Source organism: Carassius carassius, chromosome 1, assembly GCF_963082965.1.
Source record: "Carassius carassius chromosome 1, fCarCar2.1, whole genome shotgun sequence".
Classification (NCBI taxonomy): Eukaryota; Metazoa; Chordata; class Actinopteri; order Cypriniformes; family Cyprinidae; genus Carassius; species Carassius carassius.
The window spans coordinates 18,955,090-18,979,653 of NC_081755.1; the positions used below are offsets into that span (position 1 = coordinate 18,955,090).

Here is a 24,564-nt window from a genome sequence, read left to right on the forward strand (position 1 = left end):
CATGTGATACTTTTTTAGGATACTTTGATGAATAAAAAAAAAAAAAAAAAAAGAAGCTATGTTTTTAAAATATAAATATTTTGTAATAACAATATACACTACTGATCAGTAATTTGGGGTCAGTAATTTTTTTTTCTTTATTTTTTAAAAATAAAATCAATACTTTTATTCAGCAAGGATGTGTTAAATTGATAAAAAGTGATAGTAAAGAAAATATATTATTAGAATATATATTATTAGAATTTTTTTTGTTGTTGAATAAATGCAGTTCTTTTTAACCTTTTATTCATCAAATATATTAGACAGCAGAATTGTTTCCAACACTCATAATAAATCAGAATATTAGAATGATTTCTAAATGATCATGTGATAGACTGGATGTTACATGTGACACTGAAGGCTGGAGTAATGATGCTGAAAATTCAGCTTTGCATCACAGGAATAAATTATTTTTTTTAAGTATATTCAAATAGAAAACTATTATTTTAAGTTGTAATAATATTTCACAATATTACTGTTTTTTCTGTATTTTTGATCAAATAAATGCAGGCTTGATGAGCAGACGAAACTTCTTTCAAAAACATTAAAAATAGTAATGTTTCCAAACTTTTGGTCTGTACTGTATCTATCTATCTATCTATCTATCTATCTATCTATCTATCTATCTATCTATCTATCTATCTATCTATCTATCTATCTATCTATCTATCTATCTATCTATCTATCTATCTATCTATATATTGAAATATATATATTTCAAAGTTACAAAATAGTATTACTGAAGAATGCAGGAGCCCACTTATCTGTGTATGCAGCAGAATTAATTGCCATGATGTTAGCACTCCAGTGGGTAGAAGATGTAATATGTACTGACTCTTCTGCATTCTGGCCTAAATCATTATAATATAAAATATGAAAACCAGGCAGTGTAATTATTGTGAGCAAACAAAAACAATAGAGCATGTACTAATAAAATAATGTATAAGAAAGAATAGAATTTAAGGAATTAAAAAGAAAAAAAACATGAAATAATCCACAGTACAACATAAAAATATAGTGTAATATTAAGATATTTTACAATATTATGATTATGCAAGAGAATAAAAAAAAATTATTATTATAATTTTATTTTTTCACCTGCCTGTGCTTCACACTTCAGTCCAGTCGGTGTCAGTACTGCATCAGAAGTTGCAGGTGGTCCAAGTACTGAGCCTTGAGGAACCCCAGTAGCAAGGTGGTGTGACTTTGAAACATCACCCCTCCAAGACACACTGAAGGATCTGTCAGAGAGGTAGGACTTAACCCACAGGAGTGCTGTTCCAGAGATGCCCATCTTTCTGATGGTGGACAGGAGAATCTGGTGATTAACTGTGTCAAAAGCAGCAGACAGGTCCAGTAAGATGAGTACCGAGGATTTTAAAGCTGCTCTTGCTAGTCGCAGGGCTTCAGTAACCTAGAGCAGAGCAGTCTCAGTTGAGTGGCCACTTTTGAAGCCAGATTGGTTGCTGTCCAGGAGGTTGTTCTATACAAGGAACATAGAAAACTGGTTGAACACAGCTCGCTCAAGTGTCTTTGCAATGAATGGAAGAAGGGATACCGGTCTGTAGTTTTCAAGAAGCGCTGGATTTAGAGATGGTTTCTTGAGCAGTGGGCTTACCCGAGCCTGCTTGAATGCTGAGGGAAATGTTCCAGAGTGAAGAGAGGAGTTGATAACGTGAGTAAGCGAAGGTATGACTGAAGAAGAGATCGCTTGAAGGAGGTGAGTGGGGATCGGATCAAGTGGACAAGTAGTAGGATGATTGGACAGGGGAAGTTTGGAGACCTCCATCTCTGAGAGTGGGGAGAAGGAGAAGAAAGAGTGTGCGTCGGTCATTGTGAAGTTGTCCTCAGTCTGCGGTGTGGAGAATTGGCCACTGATGGATCTTGTCTTATTTGTGAAGAAAACTGCAGTCTTGAGCAGGATTAAGGATTAAGAAGAGAAGAGAAAGTCTTGAAGAGTGTCCGAGCGTCACAACAGCTGTTAATTTTGTTGTGGTAGTAGGATGTTTTAGCCGTGAAGACATTTGCAGAGAAGGAAGAGAGGAGAGACTGATACACACTGAGGTCTGCATTTACCTGATTCATGATGCATGGTATATGCACTTAAGTGACAGATTTGATTAGTTATTTATTTCTTGGATATTTCGAAAGCCACTGAGTTTGATTGGCCATAAAAAAGATGATTCTTTATGTTTGTGTACAGTACATTCCTAATAGTGCTGGATGTTATTTATGAGTATTTGCTCCTAAATTGGACTTTTCTCCTCTAATTACACTGAACATTTACATATACAGCAGCACTTTGCATTGGCAGCACATGCTTCAGTGCTTTGTAAGTGTATATAAGTCTGTAGTTTAACACAGAATAATTATCACAGAACAACTATGACTTCCATCATCATTTTTATTTCGATGATTTTAGCATTAAATCAGGGTTTGTATAATTAGGTCTTTATTGCACTAACTTATGTGCTATACTTTGTTATTTCATGGTATGTTTGACTCTTTTAGACTGCCGAGGACAGATTGTCATCACTCAAACACCGTTAACAATAGCAGCCCAACCAGGACAAGAAGTGAAATTAAACTGCAAAGCCAACAGGCCGGTGCATCTGAATGACCACATGACTTGGTACTTCAGGGAAAATGGAGGAGCTACTAAACCACTCATAAATCGTGCCACAAATCGACTCACTGGAGCTCCTTTTAGATTCACAGGAAGTGGACATGGAGCAGAATTTACTCTGACCATCAGTGGAGTCCGGCCTGAAGATGCAGGACATTACTTCTGTCAGAGTGACCACACTGGTAACATACTCACACGGTGATAAAGAGCCGTACAAAAACCTCTGTCACACTACACTGCACTGATACAGCTGAGAGACACTGCAGCCAGTCACACACACACACACACACACACACACACACACACACATTTTTGTTTTTGTGAAAAGTGGGTTCATCCCGTAGGCGTAATGGTTTTTATACTGTACAAACTGTATATTCTATGGCCCTACACCAACCCTACACCTAACCCTAACCCTCACAGGAAGCTTTGTGCATTTTTACTTTCTCAAAAAAACTCATTCTGTATGATTTATAAGCGTTTTGAAAAATGGAGACATGGGTTATGTCCTCATAAGTCACCCTCTCCTTGTAATACCTGTGTCATACCCATGTCATTATACAGAGTTGTGTCCTGATGTCACAAAAACAAGAGCACACACACACACACACACACACACACACACACACACACACACACACACACACACACACACACACACACACACACACATACACAAACACTCACACACACACACACATACACTCACACACACAAACACACACACACACACACACACACACACACACACTCACACCACAAAACTAGACATTCGTCCTCCTTGAAAACATCTGACCAGCTTAAAACAAGCGTTCAGACAACTTCAAAAAAAATCAGAAGTGAATATACAATTACATACATTTTCCAGCCTGTATAACTTTCTTTCCTCTGTTGAGCACAAAAGAAGATATTCTGAAGAATATACTAAACAGTTTCTGGTCCCCATTGACTTCCATAGCATTTTCTTTTTTTATACTTGGGGAGTCAGTGGCTACCGTAAACTGTTTGGTTACACATATTATACAAAATATATTTTTGTATTTAGCCGAAAAAAGAAACTCATACAGGTTTGGAACGACATCCTACTTGTATTGTACATGATGATCTGTAAAAAAAATAAAATAAAATACATGTATTTATTTTGTCTTTGTAAACTTTTATAACAATTCAGTTGTGTGATTTCTTGTGTGATTTCTTATGTGGCCACCTTGTGACGTCTAATTAATAAAAGTTCTCTTAAGTGTATCAGTTTTATTATGTCCTTTTTATTTTCATGTATCTATTTTTTTAATTGTAACTTTATTTTGTCTTAGTTTTTGTATTATTAATATTAATTCTTCAGCTTGAACTTATTTCAGTTAAGGCAACATTTAATTTTTTTCTATATTTTTAAATTTAATATATTTACAAAATATTAAAGTATTTTTCATCTAGTTTTAGTTTATATTAATAAAGCTTTTTTCAATTACTGAAAACCATTTGAAAATTAAAACTAGTAATGTTTTTTTTTTATTGTTACAAAAGCAACACTGTGGGGAATGCTGTTTCGAGACCATTCTCGGTTTATAATAGACTCAGCAGGTGTTTTCATGCTTCACTGAAGCTTATTTGAATATTAGACCTGAAATACTTTAGAGAAGTTGACATTTCATACAATGTGACATTCTCAAGTCTTCCTAAAACATTTTTTTTCTCAGCATCTCAAATTCTTTTTTAACCATTGAATTATAGTTCATTCAGATGTCATAACCACCTCATGATATTTTTAGAGGCCAGTAGAATATTAGTAGAATATTCAGTGGAATGTATTTGTCACAACAGGACCAAGAAGAGAATGAAAGATAAAAGCTTTTATTTCAGGTATAAAAGAGAAGAATCATAGCATCTCTTGAATGAATGAAATCAGAGAGGTGAGACGAGGAAGGCTGCAGCAGGTCTACTGTGAGCACTGATCTCTGGTCAGTTGTCGAGTGACGGCAGGCTGGCCGCTGCGTGTGGCCTCACAGCTCACTGAGACGCTCTCCATCCACTGCTGCTCAGAGAGAGTCAGGCTGCTGCTCCAGCTGTACAGACCGTCCTCCTGCAGGAGCCCAGGGCTGCTGTCCTGAGACCTGCTGCTGCCGTCCACCGTCCAGCTCAAGCTCCAGTCTGACGGGAAGCCCCCGCTGGCCACACACACCAGTGTCGCTGAAATCTCTGCTTGGGACGGGGACAGGACGCTCAGTTTAGGAGGAGTGACGCCTGAGAAAAGAGCAGAGCAGCGGGACAACAGAGAACTCACTTAACATACATCTCAACACATTTTTTTACAGATGAATGTAACAGACATTATCCCTATCTGTTTAGACAAAGTAATATATGATGAAAGTTTTTCAAGACTAATTAAATGTAATCATAATGACAGATGTTTAATAACATGTTTGGGAAGCCATGGAGTTATAACTGAAGTAACTGCTCAATACAACCACAATAACATACATCCAGAAAAGAGTCAATAATGAAAGTCGATGTAAACTGAAAATGTACCGTTTACTGTATCCTTGTGAAAAAAAACAAAACAAAACAAAAAAAACAAAAAAAAACTTTTGTTTGGAATTATTAGTGTACACTTAATTTTGTTGACTAACATATTACACAAAAGTATTTGATTATAATTTTAACTTTGATGCATTTAAAGTTTATGGATTTTAAACTTGCTAAACTGTAGACACATTCCATCATAACACATGTGCAATTACAAATATATTGAAGTACATAGAAGTTTCAATAGAAATTACAGTATATTTCAGTTTACTATAATATAATTATGAAATGACATATTCAGATGTACTTTTGTTCTACTTAAGTGTCTACTGTTTAACTAATTGAATTGAATTTAAATTAAATTATTATAATAAGTTTTTAAAATGCAGTTATGTGTCCAAAAACATTCTATTCAGATCACACTTTATTGCACTGTTTTAAAGTGTATTATTTTAAGTAAAAGTATGCTGAAGTGTTCTGTTTCAAGGGAGTAGTAAAATACATTTCACTAATGCCAAGTTAGCAAACTTAAATAATAAACTGTTATTTGAAACAAATCCATTAAATATCTTTTGGCCAAAACTATTTATGTCAAAATATTCTTTATGTAAGACGTTTATATTATGTTTTCATAGTTAGACTCTCAAATACAGTATAAACTTACACTAAAAAATATTACTGTTAGTATATCAAATAGAAAATATGTTTATTTTTTTCAAATACAAATGAAAACCTTCAAATTATAATAATGCCATAATTTATAGTAATATGACTATGTTGTATTGTATTAAATGATTTAGAATATTTACTTACTGCCAACATCCAGTCTGGTGCCGCCGCCGAAAGTTAATCACAGTGATAGAAACTAATAGAGCAGCTGCACAAAAACCTCTGCATGCTTCAGCAGCTGCACTGTACACTGTCTACACAACTGCTGCACTTTTAACATTGTGCTCAATTACATACCAGTAAAAACTAGAAATGACATTCTTAAAAAGAAAAACATGTTGTAATATGTTTGTACACTTTAAAAAGTACAATTTAAACTCCAGCTGGTTCACTGATGGTTTACTACTGAATGTTCGGGAAATATCACCAGTGTGTAGGAAACTTTTGAGAAATATAAGCTGATCTGATACAAAATCTTTGTGTTTGTGGGGGGAAACACATATAATTGATTTTCGAACTAAATTAAAGTCAAAGCTCAAAATGTGATACATATGTGACACATTTTCTGTGAAAGGAAGCAGCTTTGAATAAGTGCACCCCCCTCTGTTTAAGACTGACTGTCATCGATCAGGACTGAAAACAGCAGCTCTCATCTGTTCTCTCTCAATCCTAGCAAAGATGACTGCAAACGCTCTGATGATCTGCTCTCTACTGCTTTCTCTTGCTGGTGAGAATAAAGCTGAATATTCAGTGAGTTATGAATGTTTTTCTCATTTTTCTCATGTGTCATCTGTTTGACTGTAACAATGATGGCAGGTTGTTCAGCTGAGATCATTCTGACTCAGAGTCCGTCGGTGGATTCGGTGTCTGTGGGAAGCAGCGTCACTCTCAACTGCAAATCCAGCAGTACTGGTTTAACATCCAGTTTAGCCTGGTATCACCAGAGACCCGGACAAACACCCAAACTCCTGTTCTACAGTGTTGGTAACAAAGTGTCTGGAGTTTCTGAGAGATTCACTGATGGGAGATCAGGAACAAACTTCATGCTCAATATCAGAAATATCCAGTCTGAAGACACAGGAGATTATTACTGTTAGCAGCATTATGAATTTCCATTAACACGGTGGTACAGAGCTGTACTAAAACCCTTTCAGTGAAAGAGGAACTACTGATTTAGACACATTGCACTCATATTACTCTGGACTGAACACTTAATATCATACTTGTTTGCTTTTCACTAATAGTTATGATTTAGATTTGGCTAGGAGACACAGATCATAGACCAAAACTAACAAGTACAGATTTATCTTGGCTTTTTTTTTTTTTTAAATAAAAGCACACAGTGGATTGACCAAAATGATTCCATGTGCAATCTGACGGCACACCAAATGAATGGTCAGTTATCTTAATGCATGAATATTTTAAATTATTGTTATAACATGTATAACATTATGGTTTTACTTTGCCCTTACATGAATAATTTTATTGTTCCGTAGATTTACAGCTATATGGTACTGTACAAGTATCATTTCCAATCATTCTGACAAAATTACAATTACATTTGCTGTAAGTATTCATAAAAGACCTTCACTAATTTCAAAGGTAAATTGACAACATAAAACTGGTTGTAATAACTATGATAGATATGATTCACAACTCATAAACAGATATTATAATTTCATGCTCAAGTAAGCACCAAGGCCCAAACTAGTACTGGAAAATGCAAAGCGTTTCCTTCGTCCCTCAGGGACTGATTTCATTCAAAAGCCCCAAAAATGATAAAATAAAATTGAAAAGCAAACAGAAAACCAGTAAAAATAAAATAATATGTTACTACATTTACAGATATTTTACAGAATTTATATGTTTTTTTGTTTTTTTTAATTATACTTTTGTAGAAACTTTCATTGGTTGCTGGACATGTATGATAAAGATGGATAAGATTGGACAGAGGAGGAGAAGTGTATACTTCTAAATGAGTATGGGAAAAGAAAAAATGATTATAAAGAGCAAACTTAATCCCCTTGTAACCGCTGACAAAAAACACAAACAGTGGGAGGAAATGATACTGTAGATGAAATCAAACTTATCACTGCTATGAGACTAAACCATTTTAAAGATCATGACATATATAATGCATAATAATATACAATAACAAAATAATATGATAATTGGTACTGCATACATTTCATGCATTAGACCTTCCCAGCAATCCCAGGAAAAGCAGCTTCAGCACCGACAGAGCACCAGCAGCACCCCAAACCAGGCAGCAGACAAATTTCTAGAACTGCAGAGGGAAGTCCTACAGCAGCTACAAAAGACCAAACTACTGTTAGAAATAGAAAAACTGAAAAATGGGAAGGAAAATCAAGACCTTAACAATTTCATTCTCAACAACAAACTTCTACAGTTACAGAGCAATGGGATAGCTCACATCAGTTGATGAATAAATGCATACATCTTAAAAGTGTTGTATTTATTTATCTTATTTGTAATATTACTAATGCTACAACTACTTTGCAATAATGTTAGATAAAGAAGTCATTCACAATGGAATCTCTAACAGCAAATCCATTCTGCTGGAAACCTTGCTGCAGGTTATTATAGCTTCATAAACCTCTTCTGCTTCATGCCTCTCATCTTCGAACTCATCACAGGCAGAATATGTCTTCGAAATGTTGAAAGGAACAAGACAGGCCACAATAATTTTGCAAGCCCTTGATAGCTCAACATGCAGCTTGCTGTGGAGACAGTGAAATCTTTAAGCGGTCGGATCATCTTCTCGACAACAGACCTTGTTTGCGTCAACGCATTGTATCTTTCCTACAGGTGTAAAACTATGTCTATCATTAGTATAAGCAAATCACAATATATTTATATATATTCATATAAAATATAATCAATAAGGCAACATATTGTTTAGTTAAAGTTAAGCAATTTTAACATTTAAAAAACATAATTGTACAACATTCAAATAATTTTTGTTATATATATACATCCAAGTTGACTGTTCAAATGATTATATGCCTGTGCAGTGTTAAGTGGATTCATGAAGGGTGTCATGGTTGGTAGGGGCATCCACTGTCACCGAGCAGAAGGCCATTGTGCATTCCAGCCTCAAAATCTCTCCCGATCTTGCTCTCTGCTATAACCCTTAAGTTTAAGGGAACCTCTAAGGCAAACTTAAGGGAAAATTACACTTAAGGTGATTTATGCAACCGGGCCCAGGACCTGCTCGGTGTCAGTTTTCTTCGTGCACCCTTTCACTCCATGTACTGAATGCGTGCGCTATTCTCCTCAGATGAGTTCTTCAGTTCAGAATCCTGGGTTCCTCCAGTACTGTTGGTGTCAGGCACTTGCTCTGTCAATCAGCCAGTGTTTGACTAGTGCCACCATGTGTTGTGATTCCTATCTCGGGCAATCCCACGTGTGTATTCCCATAGTAAGTCTTTCATGTTTCCTTCCCTTGGCAAGCTACCCTTGCTGTCTCTGTCATTGAAAATATCACTGCTACACAGTTGGTCTGTGACTTGTAAGTCCTCCTACGAGCTGGCAGCCTGCTAGCATAGGTCCAGCGGGAATACGCTACCCAGTGCATTCTGTGTTAGGTATAGTCCCTCACTCGGCTGGCCTCACTGCATTATTAATGATACAGGAAGACACTATTATATTATTCAAAGCAAAGTTGATTTAGGAAGAGATATGGGTAAAAATCCGAGGGAGGAAACAAGTTACTCGTCTCAGAACAGGACATATACAGGGCTCAATAAGACTCTGCATTTAATAGGTAAACACACAAATAATTTATGTACACCTAGTAACCAACCTGAATCTGCAAAACGTATAACAACAGAATGGCATGCATATGGAAAGAAGAGAATAATGTAAACATAAGTATTTGAAATATATAAACTTAAATTTACTTTGGAAAATACACTGTGAAGAGCACTAAGGAAAACATATGTACAGTTAATTTCATATTTGAAAGAGACTTGTCTATTAGAACGAATAAAAAGGATCATAGAATTGTAGTCCTGTTATCTTTCTCCAGTCCAGCAGGTGGCGGTAAATCAGTGTTAGCTGGTTTGCCAAGCGCCTAAAGCGCCTCAGAAGAAGACGAAGACGACGAAGAAGAAGAAACCACAGTAAACTTGCAGAGCAGCCTTTGGACTTCTTCATTAGCTGTAAACATTCCCACATGAGACGGCGATAAAGCCACGCGACTGTGTAGCATTAGTCTAGTCTAGTATACGTCTTTAGTTTGGTTGTTGACCATTAGGTAGTTGATCATGAACGTGGCTAAAGGGGGTTATCGTGTTTTCTCTGCCAACTCAACTCCCGCGTGCACTGAACTCTCTAAGAAGATCACTGAGTGAGTATCCTACGACCAGCTGCTCAATATTTTAACAAAGATCTTGATTTTAGATGCCGATCTTGATGTTATATGAATTATGTAGTGATGTTTTTGAGATTTTGGCCTGTAGATCGAGCAGAAAACACCACATCCTGGCCTTCTTCTTTGTCATTGTTTTCTTGTCAACTTGTAAAAAAAAAATCCTCCTGCCAGCTGCAGTAATGTATACTATGATGAATTTGACTGATAACTGAAATAATTAATCTATAAAGTATGGCTATAAGTATGTCGACGTCTGGTTTGAACTGTACTTACTGTGGAAAGTAAATGCAATGTTTTCTCCGCATGAAGAGAGCAGAAATCTGGTGAACAGTGGGCTATTCATCACATAAGCTGTGCATGTGACTGACTGCTCTTGGAAATAGTCTGCATTCATTGCAAACCGTGACTGAAATAATACAATCTGTTCAATCAGGTTTTCATGCAGCTCTCTTTCAAAGCGTTTGGCATACCTGTGTTGATTTCTGCTTGTGTGTGTTTTTGCGCAGGCGTCTTGGAGTTGAGCTGGGGAAATCTGTAGTTTATCAGGAGTCGAACAGAGGTGATCAATCATGCTTTATTTACACACACACATACTCTGGTGTTGACAGAGTGACCCTTGGCCCCCTGACGCTTTCGACATGGACTCATAGATGTGAAAAAATCTCATTACAGTAATCACTTCATTCTTGCAGTTTAAAAAAAACAACAACACCTGTCTGTATCCGTCTCAGTTTGCATAGTTCGTAACAATAGTGTTTAAGAAATCACACAAAACTTAACGGGTCACATTGACTAATAATTGTGTTATTTGTAGGCACACATGGATGTCTTGTTAACCTCGTTCTGATGTTAATGAGTTTAGACTGCTCTGAATGAGCGCCCGTGTGTCTTTATATAAGGGCTTTCCACACAGCCTTTACTTTACAGACGCTCATGACTCTCAGCAAACATTTGACGCTCTCCAAAGAGCCGTCTGAACGATTTGCTGCAAGATTCTCAAATAATGCCGTCCTCAAAACCTGTTCGAACAATAATGCTGCTTTACTTACACTACACTTACACTGTATATGATGAAATGCATTTGGTCACACTTTATTTTAGGCAAGGCAAGTTTATTTATATAGCACATTTTATACACAATGGTAATTCAAAGTGCTTTACATAAAAGATAGTAAAATAATTATAAAAAAAATTGCAAGGATTTTTTTTAAATTGTAAAATTAAAAAAAAATTAATTTAAAATGAATTAAAACAGTTAAGAATAGAAAATGATTATACTGTGCAATACACTGACTATTGCAAATTTTAGATCCAATTCTCACTATTAACTGTGACTTTAGCTTCAAAAAAAAATCCTAATTACTGCTTTTTAGTTAATAGTAAGGTAGTTAAGTTGAATTATTGATTTGGGATGTAGAATATGGTCATGCAGAATATGTGCTTTATATATGCTAATTAATGACCAGTATGCTAGTAATATGTATGCTAATAAGCAACTAGTTAATAGTGACAACTGGTCCCTACACTAAAGTGTTACCATATATTTTAGATGAAATAACTTTAAAAAAAAAAAAAATGTCATTCTCGCTTCAAAATATAGTTTCTTATATTTATTTTGAGGGAAATGTATCCTCTTCTTCATGAGGTTCACCCAAACAGGTTAGTGGCAACTCAAAAATCCATTTAACAATATTTTGATGATGTTGCTTTTCTCTGACAGAAACGAGAGTTGAGATTAAAGAGTCTGTGAGAGGCCAGACCATCTTCATCATCCAAACCATTCCCAGGTAAGAGTGTATTGAATCCGATTCAGAATAGGACATCAGCATGCTTACTAAACTCTGATAAGCTCAGACTGTTTAAACTTGTGCCTATTAATTTTTGCATAACACTATAGCTTATTTGCTGTTTGATCTTAATCCTTATCTTGCTTGAGCTGTCATCTGTGTGTGTATATATATATATATATATATATATATATATATAGAGAGAGAGAGAGAGTGCAAGCGAGTGAGCCATTTAGAGTTAGGCCATACATTATATATTCACCATATACTTGCCAATATAAAATCATGAATAGAGCATGATTATACATTAAATGAGATTTTTAATGTGCACTTTATTTGCCTATTTTGACATTTGCCCTCTTTTTATTTTTTTTCGTGGAACACAGAAGGTACAAAGTGATTGTCTACAGGGCATCTTGCCTTTTTTTGTGTTAAATTGCATGTCTCAGATTGCAGTTCTCTTGAAGCTCTTTAGAACCGTTAGCTGAGGTCCATTTGCCTGTGTCCTTCAGAGATGTTAACACTGCTATTATGGAGCTGCTGATTATGGCCTACGCTCTGAAGACCTCCTGTGCCAAGAACATCATCGGCGTGATCCCGTACTTCCCCTACAGTAAACAGTGTAAGATGAGGAAGAGAGGATCTATAGTGTGCAAACTGCTGGCTTCCATGTTAGCTAAAGCAGGTAAGGGCTTACGATGGCTGTCGTGCTCCTACTTCTGGTTTAAGAGTAACAGTCAAAAAGGTGGACACCACGATCAGTCTTTATTTATTTTATGGTTGACTGCTTCAGTCTCTGCTCCATGACCATGTTAGTTGATTGAAAGGTAATCAATACACAGTTTTTATTTGTCTACATTGACTAATTCTTAGCATTTTAGCTTTCAGAAAATAGATCAACGATGTCCAATGTGTCTAAACGGTTTACTGATATGGTTGTGTGTTACACCATTGTGATCCAGAGTGTTATTTCAGCAGCTTTTAATAATTTGCTTTGCAAACTAGGTCTGACTCATATAATCACCATGGATCTGCACCAGAAAGAGATCCAGGGCTTCTTTGCATTCCCTGTGGACAACCTGCGGGCTTCTCCATTCCTGGTGCAGTACATTCAGGAGGAGGTAGGCAGCATTTACAGCTATTAACTTCTTTTTATATAAGTGTGTGTGTGTATATGTATGTGTGTGTATATATATATATATATATATATATATATATATATATATATATATATATATATATATATATATATATATATATATAGGGAAAGGAATTTATTTGTTCTTCCCATTTCTATTTTGTGTAGATTCCTGATTATAGAAACGCTATCATTGTAGCCAAGTCCCCATCTGCTGCAAAAAGGTAATGGCTCCTGGATCTGTGTTGTATTTTTCATAGATAAAACCAGGCCTAGATGGAATTGGCAGACTTTATTTATTTTATTTTATTTCTGATTTAAAGAGAAAACCCATGGAATGCTTAAAAAAAACTCCAAAACCAGCCACTATCATAAGGAAGATCTCTGTATGTCTCGCTTCTCTTCAGGGCTCAGTCGTTTGCCGAGCGTCTGCGTCTTGGTCTGGCCGTCATGCACGGAGAAGCACAGTGTTCGGAGTCCGACATGGCAGATGGGCGCCATTCTCCTCCATGTGTCCGCAACACCTTTGGACACTCCGGCTTGGAGTTGCCATGTAAGAGTCACCACACTCTGAATCCCTTCAGCTCCAACCAGTGACTTAGTCTTAATGTTATTAAGAGGTTAAACCGGGTTAACAAACACTAACTAGATCAGAAAGACATTCCCTGATAGTATTTCACCCCATTAATCAAAAGAAAGTAACACTAGGTTATTATTTTTCCAAAGAATTGAAGTTTAATATTTATGGGACACTTTTTGTTTTTTTTAGGAAAACCGAAGAATTTAATTCTCATCACTGTTATAAATATATATATATATATATATATATATATATATATATATATATATATATATATATATATATATACATGAATATTATAACACAACTACAAAGGCCAATGAACAGAAATGTGCTTAACTGTTCTGAAAATAATACCACATTGCAAAGAAGACTTATTGTTTTTACAAAGTAAATTTACAGAATTGTTTAGCTTTCCTTTTTGCTTTTGGGGTGAAAAAACAACAACATGTGTTTTGAAAAGTTTAGTTCATACAATGATCCTTTGAATTAAGGGTTCGATTGCAGCACTCTGCTTGCAAAATAGCTCATTCTGGAGATTAAGGAGTTCAAGATAGGTCAAGAGGTTTTTTTTTTCTTTTTAAACCTTCCCCCATTCATTTATCCCGGTCTCTAGATGTTTACAAAGACTTTGTCTCAAAACTTTCTGAAACGAGCCACTCAGACAGCACTGAGTCTAAACCGATTGATCAGTCCAACTAACAAATACTCAAAAGTGACAGGTATTAGGGCTGCACAATTTTTTGGCATTTTGGCTCTATCTAGTGGTCAATTTTTTTTTTAGAGCAACTTGCTTGGTGACTCATTTCAGATAAACAGTGCTCGACTCTGTATGGTCTTGAGATTTTTCAAAAAGGATTTCAAAGTAGATCTGTTTGAAGCATGTGTATATAGAGACCAGCAATTAAAGAACTACTCAAGACATGTTATATTTCTGTTACAAGAATTAGATTCCATGTGTTTTGATAGAAACCAACCAATAAGTGAAACGGATGAGTCAATCATCTAGACCCAGTTATTATTTTCACTATCCCATCTGCTAATTGTTCTAGATTCCTACTTATGTTTTGTCTTGAGCACACAGTTACCTCAGTATAGAAGGGAATTAAGATCATAAACACACATTTATGATATTTACCGTTTTCAACCCTCGAGTAAATCCCTCGAATATGCAAATTAATCTTCACTCTGGGTGACTAAATGATGAGTAATATTAGCCAATGGGTTATAAATTCTCAGATTTTACTCCCAAGTGTGTGAGTTGGATGCTATGTAGGCTATAGTTTAGCATATATATATATATATATATATATATATATATATATATATATATATATATATATATATATATATATATATATATATTCACTCTGAAGTGAATTGATAAGCTATATATAAGCGACATACTTTGCTTTATTTTCCTGTCAAAATAACGCCATTCCTTTGGAATAATTCAGCTTTTAAATACTGCCGGGTTTTTTTGCGCGACTGTGCAAACTGCAATCTAATTGGCTGGTGCTCACCTATTATCATCCGTTTAAATTTCGGCAAATAAGTTTGAGCGAAAGCACAAAACCTGATTCATATTCAGAAATGCAGCTGCTCATTAATTATCAGTAATCCTTAGTGCGTTTTATAGTTCTTATTAGTAGATTAATATCATTATGGATCATTTTAAAGCAACACTGAATGACCAAGAGTAAACTAAAAAATGTACTAGTTAAGGGCGATTCAATTGCCAATGTGTCTATAGAGGGTTGATTTGAAATGAATGAGCAGGTCTTGTGTGATAAGTGTCTTAGTCTACGCACACATTGCTCAAGTAGCTCGATGTACATTTATGGTTTTTGTATGGACTTTGACAATCCTGAAAAGACCCTCAATTTGTGCGATTTCAAAGCAAAGCCAAGTAAAGCTTGTGAAATCTATTTTCTCAGGGTTTGATGAGGATTGTTGAAGTCCTGGTTTCATGTCTGTATGTTCTATCATTTGTGTGTGGATTTTTGTTTAACGTGATGTTTATTTATTGGTAATAGGCAAACAACAAGCTCCGTTCCCAGGCATAGAGCTCCCAAGTATGACGGTTAACTCTCTTTGCTACCGATCACCGCAGTGAACACGCTCAAATGGTTCCTCTTGCATGCGTGCAGTGGCCGAGGTCTCTCAGTGTCTGTGGTCCAGCACTCTGAAGCACTTTAGTTACCACCAGTAAACCCAGTGATGTAGAGATGTTTGTTCTTTAAATATTCTATATTATTTTAATAATATAATTATAAACTAGTATAAAGAGCATGGGTGGTTGGTATGTCCAAAATATCACAAAACAGGTTTTGTTTTTTAGATATATTATTCTAACGGTCACATTTTCTATATAATATTTTCAATGTAAAGTTTGTATTGTAATAACCATGTCCTAATGACAGTTGTGCGCTATCGTCTAATTTACTGTTTAACAAATTAAAGGTGCTTTATCTTATACATTCAAATAAATAGATAAATAAAACATAGTGACTCTAAATTTTGATGAGTAGAAGCCGTAGTAAAATAGCCGATAAAATCACTCATAATGGCATTTGTATATCTACCGATATACCACCCAGCCTAATAATGGTAACAGAAATTGGATTTAAGCTTCAGAGTGCTTTAGTCGAACAGAACTAAGAAGCCTCATTTGAAGTGCTTATTTTCGAATTCCATGTAATGACCATCGTTCAGAAATGGAACCATTGAATGTCTGTCTGAGAGAAATGCCTTTATTTGTGATCCAGGCTCATCTTGCCAATCAACACTCCATGCCTGCTTATGAGAAATCCCTAGACTAGAGGTTTTAAACGGTAGTCTTTTACCTGCTTGGAACCAAGACCCCTGCATCGTCTTGAAAACACATGACCTTAAAAAAAAAAAAAAAAAAAAAAAAGAGGAAGACGTTTAGTGAAAGTTCATTGAGGTTTAGATACAGGGTTAATAATAAAAAAAAAAATAATACTATGATTTTTGTTCACATAAGCTTTTATAAGTACACAGAAAAAAAACTGTGTTTCGAAAACATTTATTGCCATGCATAATACTATCGTTGGCTATCAGCGCTTTTTGGGGTCGTTCACACAGGACATCATCTTGCATTCCATTTTTTTATTTTTATTTTTAAATTATTGATAGTCTACACTCTACAGTATGTAGACAAGGCACTACACAGAAGTCAGCCATTCATATGTTCATTGTCTAGTGCTATGAGCACCACATTTTGAAGTAGTTATGCACCAAAATTATTATTATTGAAAATAAATACATATTATTTATTTAATATTCATTGTTGTTGTTATTACTATTTATAAATATTTATTTAATATTTATTACTAATATTTAATACATTTATTTATTATTTATATTAGTATTTGTTATTATTATTATTAGTAGTAGTAGTAGTAGTAGTATTATTCGTTTTTTACTAAACATTTAATTTTTAATTTAGTTGAAAACCAAAAGTAAAGTTTTGGTAATTAAATATTGATACATTTTAATTAAATATTTTATTTTTTTCAGGGTGTAGTAGTCTCAAATTAAAATTAAATCACTTGTAGTGAAGTTTCTCAGAAACTTGATATTTTTAGCCAAACAAAATGTTAAATATTGCAACTGTACCATAGTTTTTTTGATAATTTATGCTGACTTTTACTTGTCGTTTGCCCATGTTGTGTGCACTACACTGAGAGTCAACGTGTCTTCAGAGAAGTGTTCATAAAAATGTCACTTTTGGTCAATTGGTTCTACCTTTTAAAGTTAATTTGGCTAAAACAGAATAGCTTTTTGTTTGCTGCAGTATCCAGCATTGTCAGACAGCAGATCACTGTCTGTATTTGTAGTCACTGCATTTGTCACTTCTCATTTGAATAAAGATAATCTCTGCCATGTGACCAATCACTGAAGGAGAATTACGTCATCGTTATCATGCTGATTGGCTGATGACACTTTCACTTGACAAATCTTTCACTTTAAAAACATTTACTATAATATAATTACATATTTGTTATTTAAACATTGCTTACCAGAATGTAGTATATATTTGGAGAAAGATTAGGGCTGGGTGATTTATTTTAACTGTAAACTGCAACTACTTTTACAATGTTAAAATGTAACTACAGCAATGTTCAAGTAACACTGTCTTTATTATTAAGACATACAAAATGATGAAGAAAGCTTTATTCCAACTGCAGTAAACATGAAGTAGTCAACATGGTGTAAATGTGAAACAAATTCACTTCCCTACATATCTTGAAAAGATGCATGAAATATGCAAATACTGTGCGAACAGGTTTTAATGAGTAATAAGTATAACACCAGCAGTTATGATACTATTTACAGTATATGTTTAGTAAAACAAAATGCGGTCGGATTTTATTATTTAATTTTATTATTTATTTTTAACTCATTGGTGTGGTATGTTTGTTCAAAGCCATGAATCAGTCAATAGCGGCATAACATTACATTCACATTAATTTAATAATATCAGAAAAAAAATATCCAGCCCTATTAAAAAAATACTGTTTTGAACATGTGATTGCTCTTCCCTCCGTTTTCACTCATCTACTATAGCTCTTTTTAAGTCAAGAACCTGTCCTCTGTGAACGATGCCTTTCAAAGATGCTGTTTTACAGAACAACGGCTCCTTAAAGGCTCCTAATATGATTAGGAAAGATGGTCCGTAAGCCTCGTTAGAAGGCTTAAATACAGAAGGTATAAACAAAGAAAAGCATTGTGGGTCCCATTTTTGATGAAAGGCATGTGTTGAAGGCATGCATAACAACTTTAACCCCCTTGTATTCTTTTATCGACCCACCAGTCTTCCTCTCTCTCTCTTGATTACTTGGATTGGAGTGTGAGTTTTGGCTGTGTTCCTGTGCCCTTCCTCTGGATGAATGACATTAGCCCTTCTTGACCACTCCTGAATTACAGCGATGTCCTGGAGTCTGTCATGTTGACTCGAGGACAGATTGATTGACGTGTAGTTTCCTGCACTGACTCGTAGTGTAAACCTCTAGATGTTTACCTCTATGATTGGGTATATTGGGGACCAAGAGATGATCATTTTGATTTCTGCATGGCATGAGTTTTTCATTCTTATTTGGGTTGAATTGTAGGTGGGGTAAAATGGGAAGCGTTCTCCAACAAGTAAGCTAGTGTTATGTGTAATTGGGTCCATGCAGGACTTTTCAAATAATTAAATGATACTTGGGTTGGTTGGGCCATTGCCTAAACTTCTAGGCCATTGCATAAACTTGAACCCATCTTACCCAATCTACTCTAATGATGGAAATTGTTTGTTTAGCTTATTGGTCTACAAACTATTTCCTGAGATGATTTGAAAAACGAGTTGGTTTTTTTTTGTAGTAATGATGGCCAAGGAGAAACCGCCCATCACAGTCGTTGGAGATGTTGGAGGCCGCATCGCCATCATTGTCGTAAGAAATGTGTATTTTTGGACCAGTTATCAGTGTGACCGTAACTTTTGATTGACGTGATGAGCAGTGCATGTGGTTTCTGTCCTTTAGGATGACATCATTGATGATGTGGAGGACTTTGTGGCAACAGCGGAGATCCTGAAAGAGAGAGGAGCTTATAAGATCTACGTCATGGCCACCCACGGCCTCTTGTCTGCAGACGCCCCGCGTCTCATCGAGGAGTCTGCCATAGATGAAGTGAGTCTTTCAGCTCGTCTATAATGCACGTCCAATGAGAAGTCAATGGCTCATTCTAATTCTGTAAAAAAAAAAAAAAAAAAGATAAGCTTTTATGTAAATGTAAAATGTATATGATCTTACTGTCTACATGCATCATGCATTTTCTAAAATAAAAATAAAAAATATTCATATTATAATCTGAAATTAATTGCATGGCAGATGGTATTCACATTTAGAGCATGACAATTCCAGAATACTGTGAAAATAATGTTACAGTTGAAATAATGTGACTTAAGTAACGGTTAGATTTTGCAAGGCTCTAACCAACCATAACCGTGTATTTAGGAAAGCGGAAACATTGCGAAACTGCCATTTAAAAGATATTATTGACCATTGGGATATATATGGGGTTCCCTCAGTGTGTATGGCAAATACTACCCTGATACTTTGGGCATGACATTCTTCAAGAAAGTTCAGCTGTAACTCTTTCAAATGAAATATAAAGAAATAGAAATAGACAGACACCATTATTTCCTGAGAATGACCTTGAAGTCCATCAGCTGTTTGAATAGCATGTATTTGCATGTAAATATTGATGTGAATAAGTGTTTAAAATGATGTTTGTTTGAGATCTCTTTATGGTCTTTCAGGTGGTGGTGACCAACACTGTCCCTCATGAGGTGCAAAAGCTGCAGTGTCCTAAGATCAAGACAGTGGATGTCAGCATGATCCTGGCCGAGGCTATCCGACGCATTCACAACGGGGAGTCCATGGCCTACCTGTTCCGCAATATCACAGTAGACGACTAGCCAACAAACAGATTGTGAGGTGCAGAGTTTAGGGGAATATTTCCTCTCTTACACAATTGAGAGGTGTGTCAATTCAGTTCCCTATTCAAACACTGCAATCACCTTCATTTCCCAAAATAAACCCATTTTACTCTGCAAAACAATTAAAGTAAACCTCCACTGCCAAATTATATAGTGAATGAAGTCTAAAATAAATGAATATTTACTCTAACATTTGGCAGTGGGCAGATATGAATATAGATATGAAATCATGCAAAAAACATAATTTATGCAAGCGTCCACTTACCTTTTACTCCCTTTTTTACTTTTAAGTGATACTCTGCAGTAAAATCAGCAGTTTTAGATTTACTGGTAAAACTTTACAATAAGCTACCATTGGTTAACATTAGTTAACACATTAACGAGCAATGAGCGATTCATTAATCTTTTTAACATTAGCAAATCAAAATTCATTGTTAGTTCATATTAGTTCAGTTTAACAGATACAACTTTTTATTTTAATAATATATTAGTAAATGTTGAAAAAAAATAAAAATAACGTGAACTATGATTAAATCTTTCCCCACCAGCTTCCTCCAGCGTTTTTATCATTTTCGCTAAAATTTCATGATCCCCAGGAAATTTTGTTGTATTAATATCATGCAATCCATAAAAATAAAGACCAGAGCCTCTACTTTTAAACATTCTAGCTTCATGCATTCTGTTTTTTAATTAACACTTGAATGTAGGTAAAGTGTCATTAAAAAAAGCAACATTTGCAAAATGCTATTTTAATTTTTCTTTTTACCAAGTACTACAACTGCATCATATTCAGATTCGTAATCGCGCCCCCTGTGTGTAACCGTGATTACATGGAAACCCGGTGGGGAAAGAGTTAATGTATTAAAAGTATATATTCTTTTAATTGTTATTTTTATTGTTAGTTGAGTAATACAGTTGACCATGGAACTTTATTATTAAGTGTTACCTCTCTACTGTTATGGAAAACTGATGATTTCACTGCTTTCCCGTATTTCTGGTTTATCTTGGTTTCATTGTACCATAGCTCCTTCAAAATGAAAGGGATAGTTCCCCCAAAAGTGAAATCTTTTATAGTTACTGATTTCACGTTCTAAACATGTATGACTTTTTGTTTGTGGAAAAAAGCAAAAAAGAACAACCATCCTTTCTTTGTTGTTGTTAGTGTTCTAAGAGTTTGCAGCATGTTCTTTCAAATATTCAAAGAGTCAAAGTCATGCAGGATTGGAGTGTGGATACCGTAAATATTGAATTTACATTTTTGTGTGAACTATTCTTAAACTCTATGGTGCGCATTTTAAGAAACCAAAGAGTAGTATGTTACAGAAAATGCTGGTTTCTGAGTGGTTTTGGTTGGTTGATTTGTGTATTAAATGTTTACACCAAATGACCAACGATTGAGCTCTAAATGAACCAAGTACTGTGAATGTTAAAAAAAAAATGCATCCTGTATACCAAAACTAAGGGAGCAAAAATGCATGTTCCTCAGTTTCAGTGTGTTACATTTGTGTGCTAATGTCATGATCTGTATTGTCTGGTATAGAAGATAAGACTTAGGGTTTTATCTTAAATGAACTATATTAGCAATACTAGGCCTGTTATATACTGCAGATACATTTAGCCTTAACTAAATGCAGTATACTGTGATCACTTGGCTTGTTAGCAGTGACATCCACCCAATCAGATAAAACCATTTAGCTTTCACTTCCTGATTAAATCTTAAAGGAGGTTGAAGTAGGATTGTAAAACCAACTGGTAAACTGATACCCACAATGCATGACTTTTGTGTGTCATGTAGACCGTGTTCACTGATGGACAGAGAAAACATGCACCAGCACTGCCCCCCGCACGTCCCTGTACTTCCTCTGTGTGCGTTTGTCTCGTTCACCGAGCTGCCGCTCCGTGTTCACTTCATTCTTTTAACGTTGTCTTCCACTTCTGTGCTCCTCAGTTGTACGTTGACTAGCCGTTTCCCAGTGCCTCACTCTGTGAGAGCGAGCGAGTGGTTGCTATGGCAACCTTATTCAGAGCCGTTCTAGTGATATTTTTGCAATAGTGCAAATATGGTCCGACCTTACGGAGAGCATACGGTTTTGCTACAGTGTATTGAATCTGCTGTTGCTTTGCAATCTTATTTTTGTAAATAAACACAAGTGATTTGCCTCATGCTGCTCAAGTGTGTCTTTATTGAGAAATAAAATAAAAATACAACACGTTATGCATTTGAAAATGTCCATCAGGATGTGATGTCATCGGTGGTCTTCAGTTTTAGAGGATGAGTTGGTAAAAGACCCTTTACTTGCTCTAAACTCCTCAGGTTTGTTCACATGACACTGAGGAGCTTAGACCAAGTCAAGGGACTCAAACTAAATTCACAAAAACGTCCCGGAAACAATAAATAGCTAAATAGCATGTTTTAAGATAATTAAAATGTTTAGCATTGTGACATTATATTTTTGACTGTTATTACATTAGCATAATGCATCTGCACTTTTTAAATTAGATTCTCTATTGTGAATTGTCAATATTACAGTACAGAATTATATTTTTTATTATAAAAAATATAATAACAATAAATACTACCATGATGTGTGTGTATATAATTTGGATTCATTTGAAACACCTTGATGGTTATGCAATTAAAATTTTCTTGAAGTGAAAGCCACACAGACATGTTCAATGAAAATGAAAATGTATTTTACTTTCCCTTTCTTCCCTTCTTTTTTTTCTGTGAAGCATAACAAATATGATTGAGAATTTTTATGTTTGTTTCTGCGGTGGAATTTAATGGCCATCAAAAGTCTTTGGCTACCAACATTCTACCAAAATGTCCATATCTATGTCATTTACGGAAAACAGAAAGTCATGACACGACAATTAGACATTTTAAATTTGTGAGATTCACCACACTGAGATTATTACATAACTGTTTAACTTCTTAACATTGTGAAAGAACAATAAAGGTTGTGCAAACATGTAGCAAAGATAAAAACCCATACCTCCAGTTGTTCTCCAGCTGTAGCAGGACTAAATCTCTGTTATCTGTGAAACAGTGTTGGGAGAGCAACACTTATCTGCATGAGGATGACTGCAGACCAGAGCTGATGAACAGACAGCTGTGTGTTTAAACCAGACTCAAAGAGGAACTAGACATGCAGCATTTAGAGGTCACTTCCCACTTTTGGCTTCAGGAAACAATACACCTTGTATCTACTTTTCGTATGAAAGGGGAAATATTCACAGTTTGTGTGTATAAATGGCTAACTGTTTTTTTTGGTGCGTAGACTTTTTGTGAAACTTTTTTACATGGGAAAGTTGTATCAAACCTGCATAACTGACTCAGCTAAAAAGAGATATTAGGTTCGATGTAAGATTTACTTGTTTCAGTGCAATCAAAGTGCATGATTCATTTAGAAAAGATCAGAAAAGGACTAAAAAAATAGTTTGAATGACTTGTGCTTTATGTAACAAGTCTTCTGTGAAATATTGCAGTAGCTTTCTGTGTCCGAAACAATGAAATATTTTCCACCATTATATTTTCGCTTACTGCATTGGCATATTTTACTTGTTTTAAAGATCTTCTGCAGTGAATGGTTGCTGTCAAAATGAGAGTCCAAACAGCTGATAAAAAGGTCACAATAACCCACACCACTCCAGTCCATCAATTAATGTCTTGTGAATTATAAAAGCTATATATCAAACAAGTCCATCATTATGTTGTTTTTAACCTTAAACTGTCCATTCTGGCCTAAAACAACTCCTTAATCCATAATAATGCATCCTCCACTGTTAATGGCCATCCCTTGTTGTCCTTTCAAATCAAAGTCTACTTACATGTTTGTTTGGAGCTTGGACTGTTTTCTCTTGGAAACGGGGCTTAATCTGCATATTTCTCATCTGGTTCAAATGAGATGACTTTATCACAGGAGAAACCAATTTTATGAATTGGGGGCTATATTATCTTTGGCCGAAACAATAGAAAAGAAAGCAAAGCAAATGTCTTAATGATAAATTTGTTTATTATAAAAATGCAACTTGTCCCTTCACAAGACATTATTGATGTACTGGAGCGGCGTGCTCATTCTGACGGCACCCATTCACTTCAGTGGATCCATTGCGTGGAGTAAGTGATGCAATGCTACAGTTCTCCAAATCTGTTCTGATGAAGAAACACCCATTTACATCATGGATGACCTGAGGGTGGGTAAAGCATGTCAAATTAAAAAAAATTATAAAATAAAATTGTGATAATATGCTTTCAGCAGTGCTTCTTCTAAATTACATTTATTTTGTTTGAATGC

The 24,564-nt window shown here is 35.2% G+C and overlaps 2 protein-coding genes and 2 gene segments (V, D, J or C); 2 read left to right on the forward strand and 2 right to left on the reverse strand.

The window, feature by feature from the left end:
• The window catches only part of LOC132140709 (NACHT, LRR and PYD domains-containing protein 12-like), a 538,723-nt gene that overhangs the window by 96,744 nt on the left and 417,415 nt on the right, over nt 1–24,564 (reverse strand). The gene's annotated exons all lie outside the window — the stretch shown is intronic.
• On the reverse strand, nt 4,501–6,032 carry LOC132129011 (Ig lambda chain C region-like; the record flags this gene model as incomplete). The annotated part of the segment is given in 2 exon segments: nt 4,501–4,906; nt 6,002–6,032. Coding segments are annotated over 2 exon segments (336 nt in total), but the record flags the coding sequence as incomplete, so codon positions are not given.
• LOC132109591 (Ig kappa chain V-V region MOPC 21-like) lies at nt 6,466–7,266 on the forward strand. The segment is given in 2 exon segments: nt 6,466–6,584; nt 6,674–7,266. Coding segments are annotated over 2 exon segments (330 nt in total).
• Nucleotides 9,953–20,788, forward strand: prpsap1 (phosphoribosyl pyrophosphate synthetase-associated protein 1). The gene is made up of 10 exons (XM_059549571.1): nt 9,953–10,229; nt 10,760–10,812; nt 11,974–12,040; nt 12,553–12,725; nt 13,046–13,161; nt 13,347–13,402; nt 13,586–13,731; nt 19,147–19,217; nt 19,308–19,454; nt 20,087–20,788. Exons 1-10 carry the CDS (start codon nt 10,147–10,149, stop codon nt 20,243–20,245), a joined length of 1,071 nt encoding a protein of 356 aa, XP_059405554.1. The 5' UTR covers nt 9,953–10,146; the 3' UTR covers nt 20,246–20,788.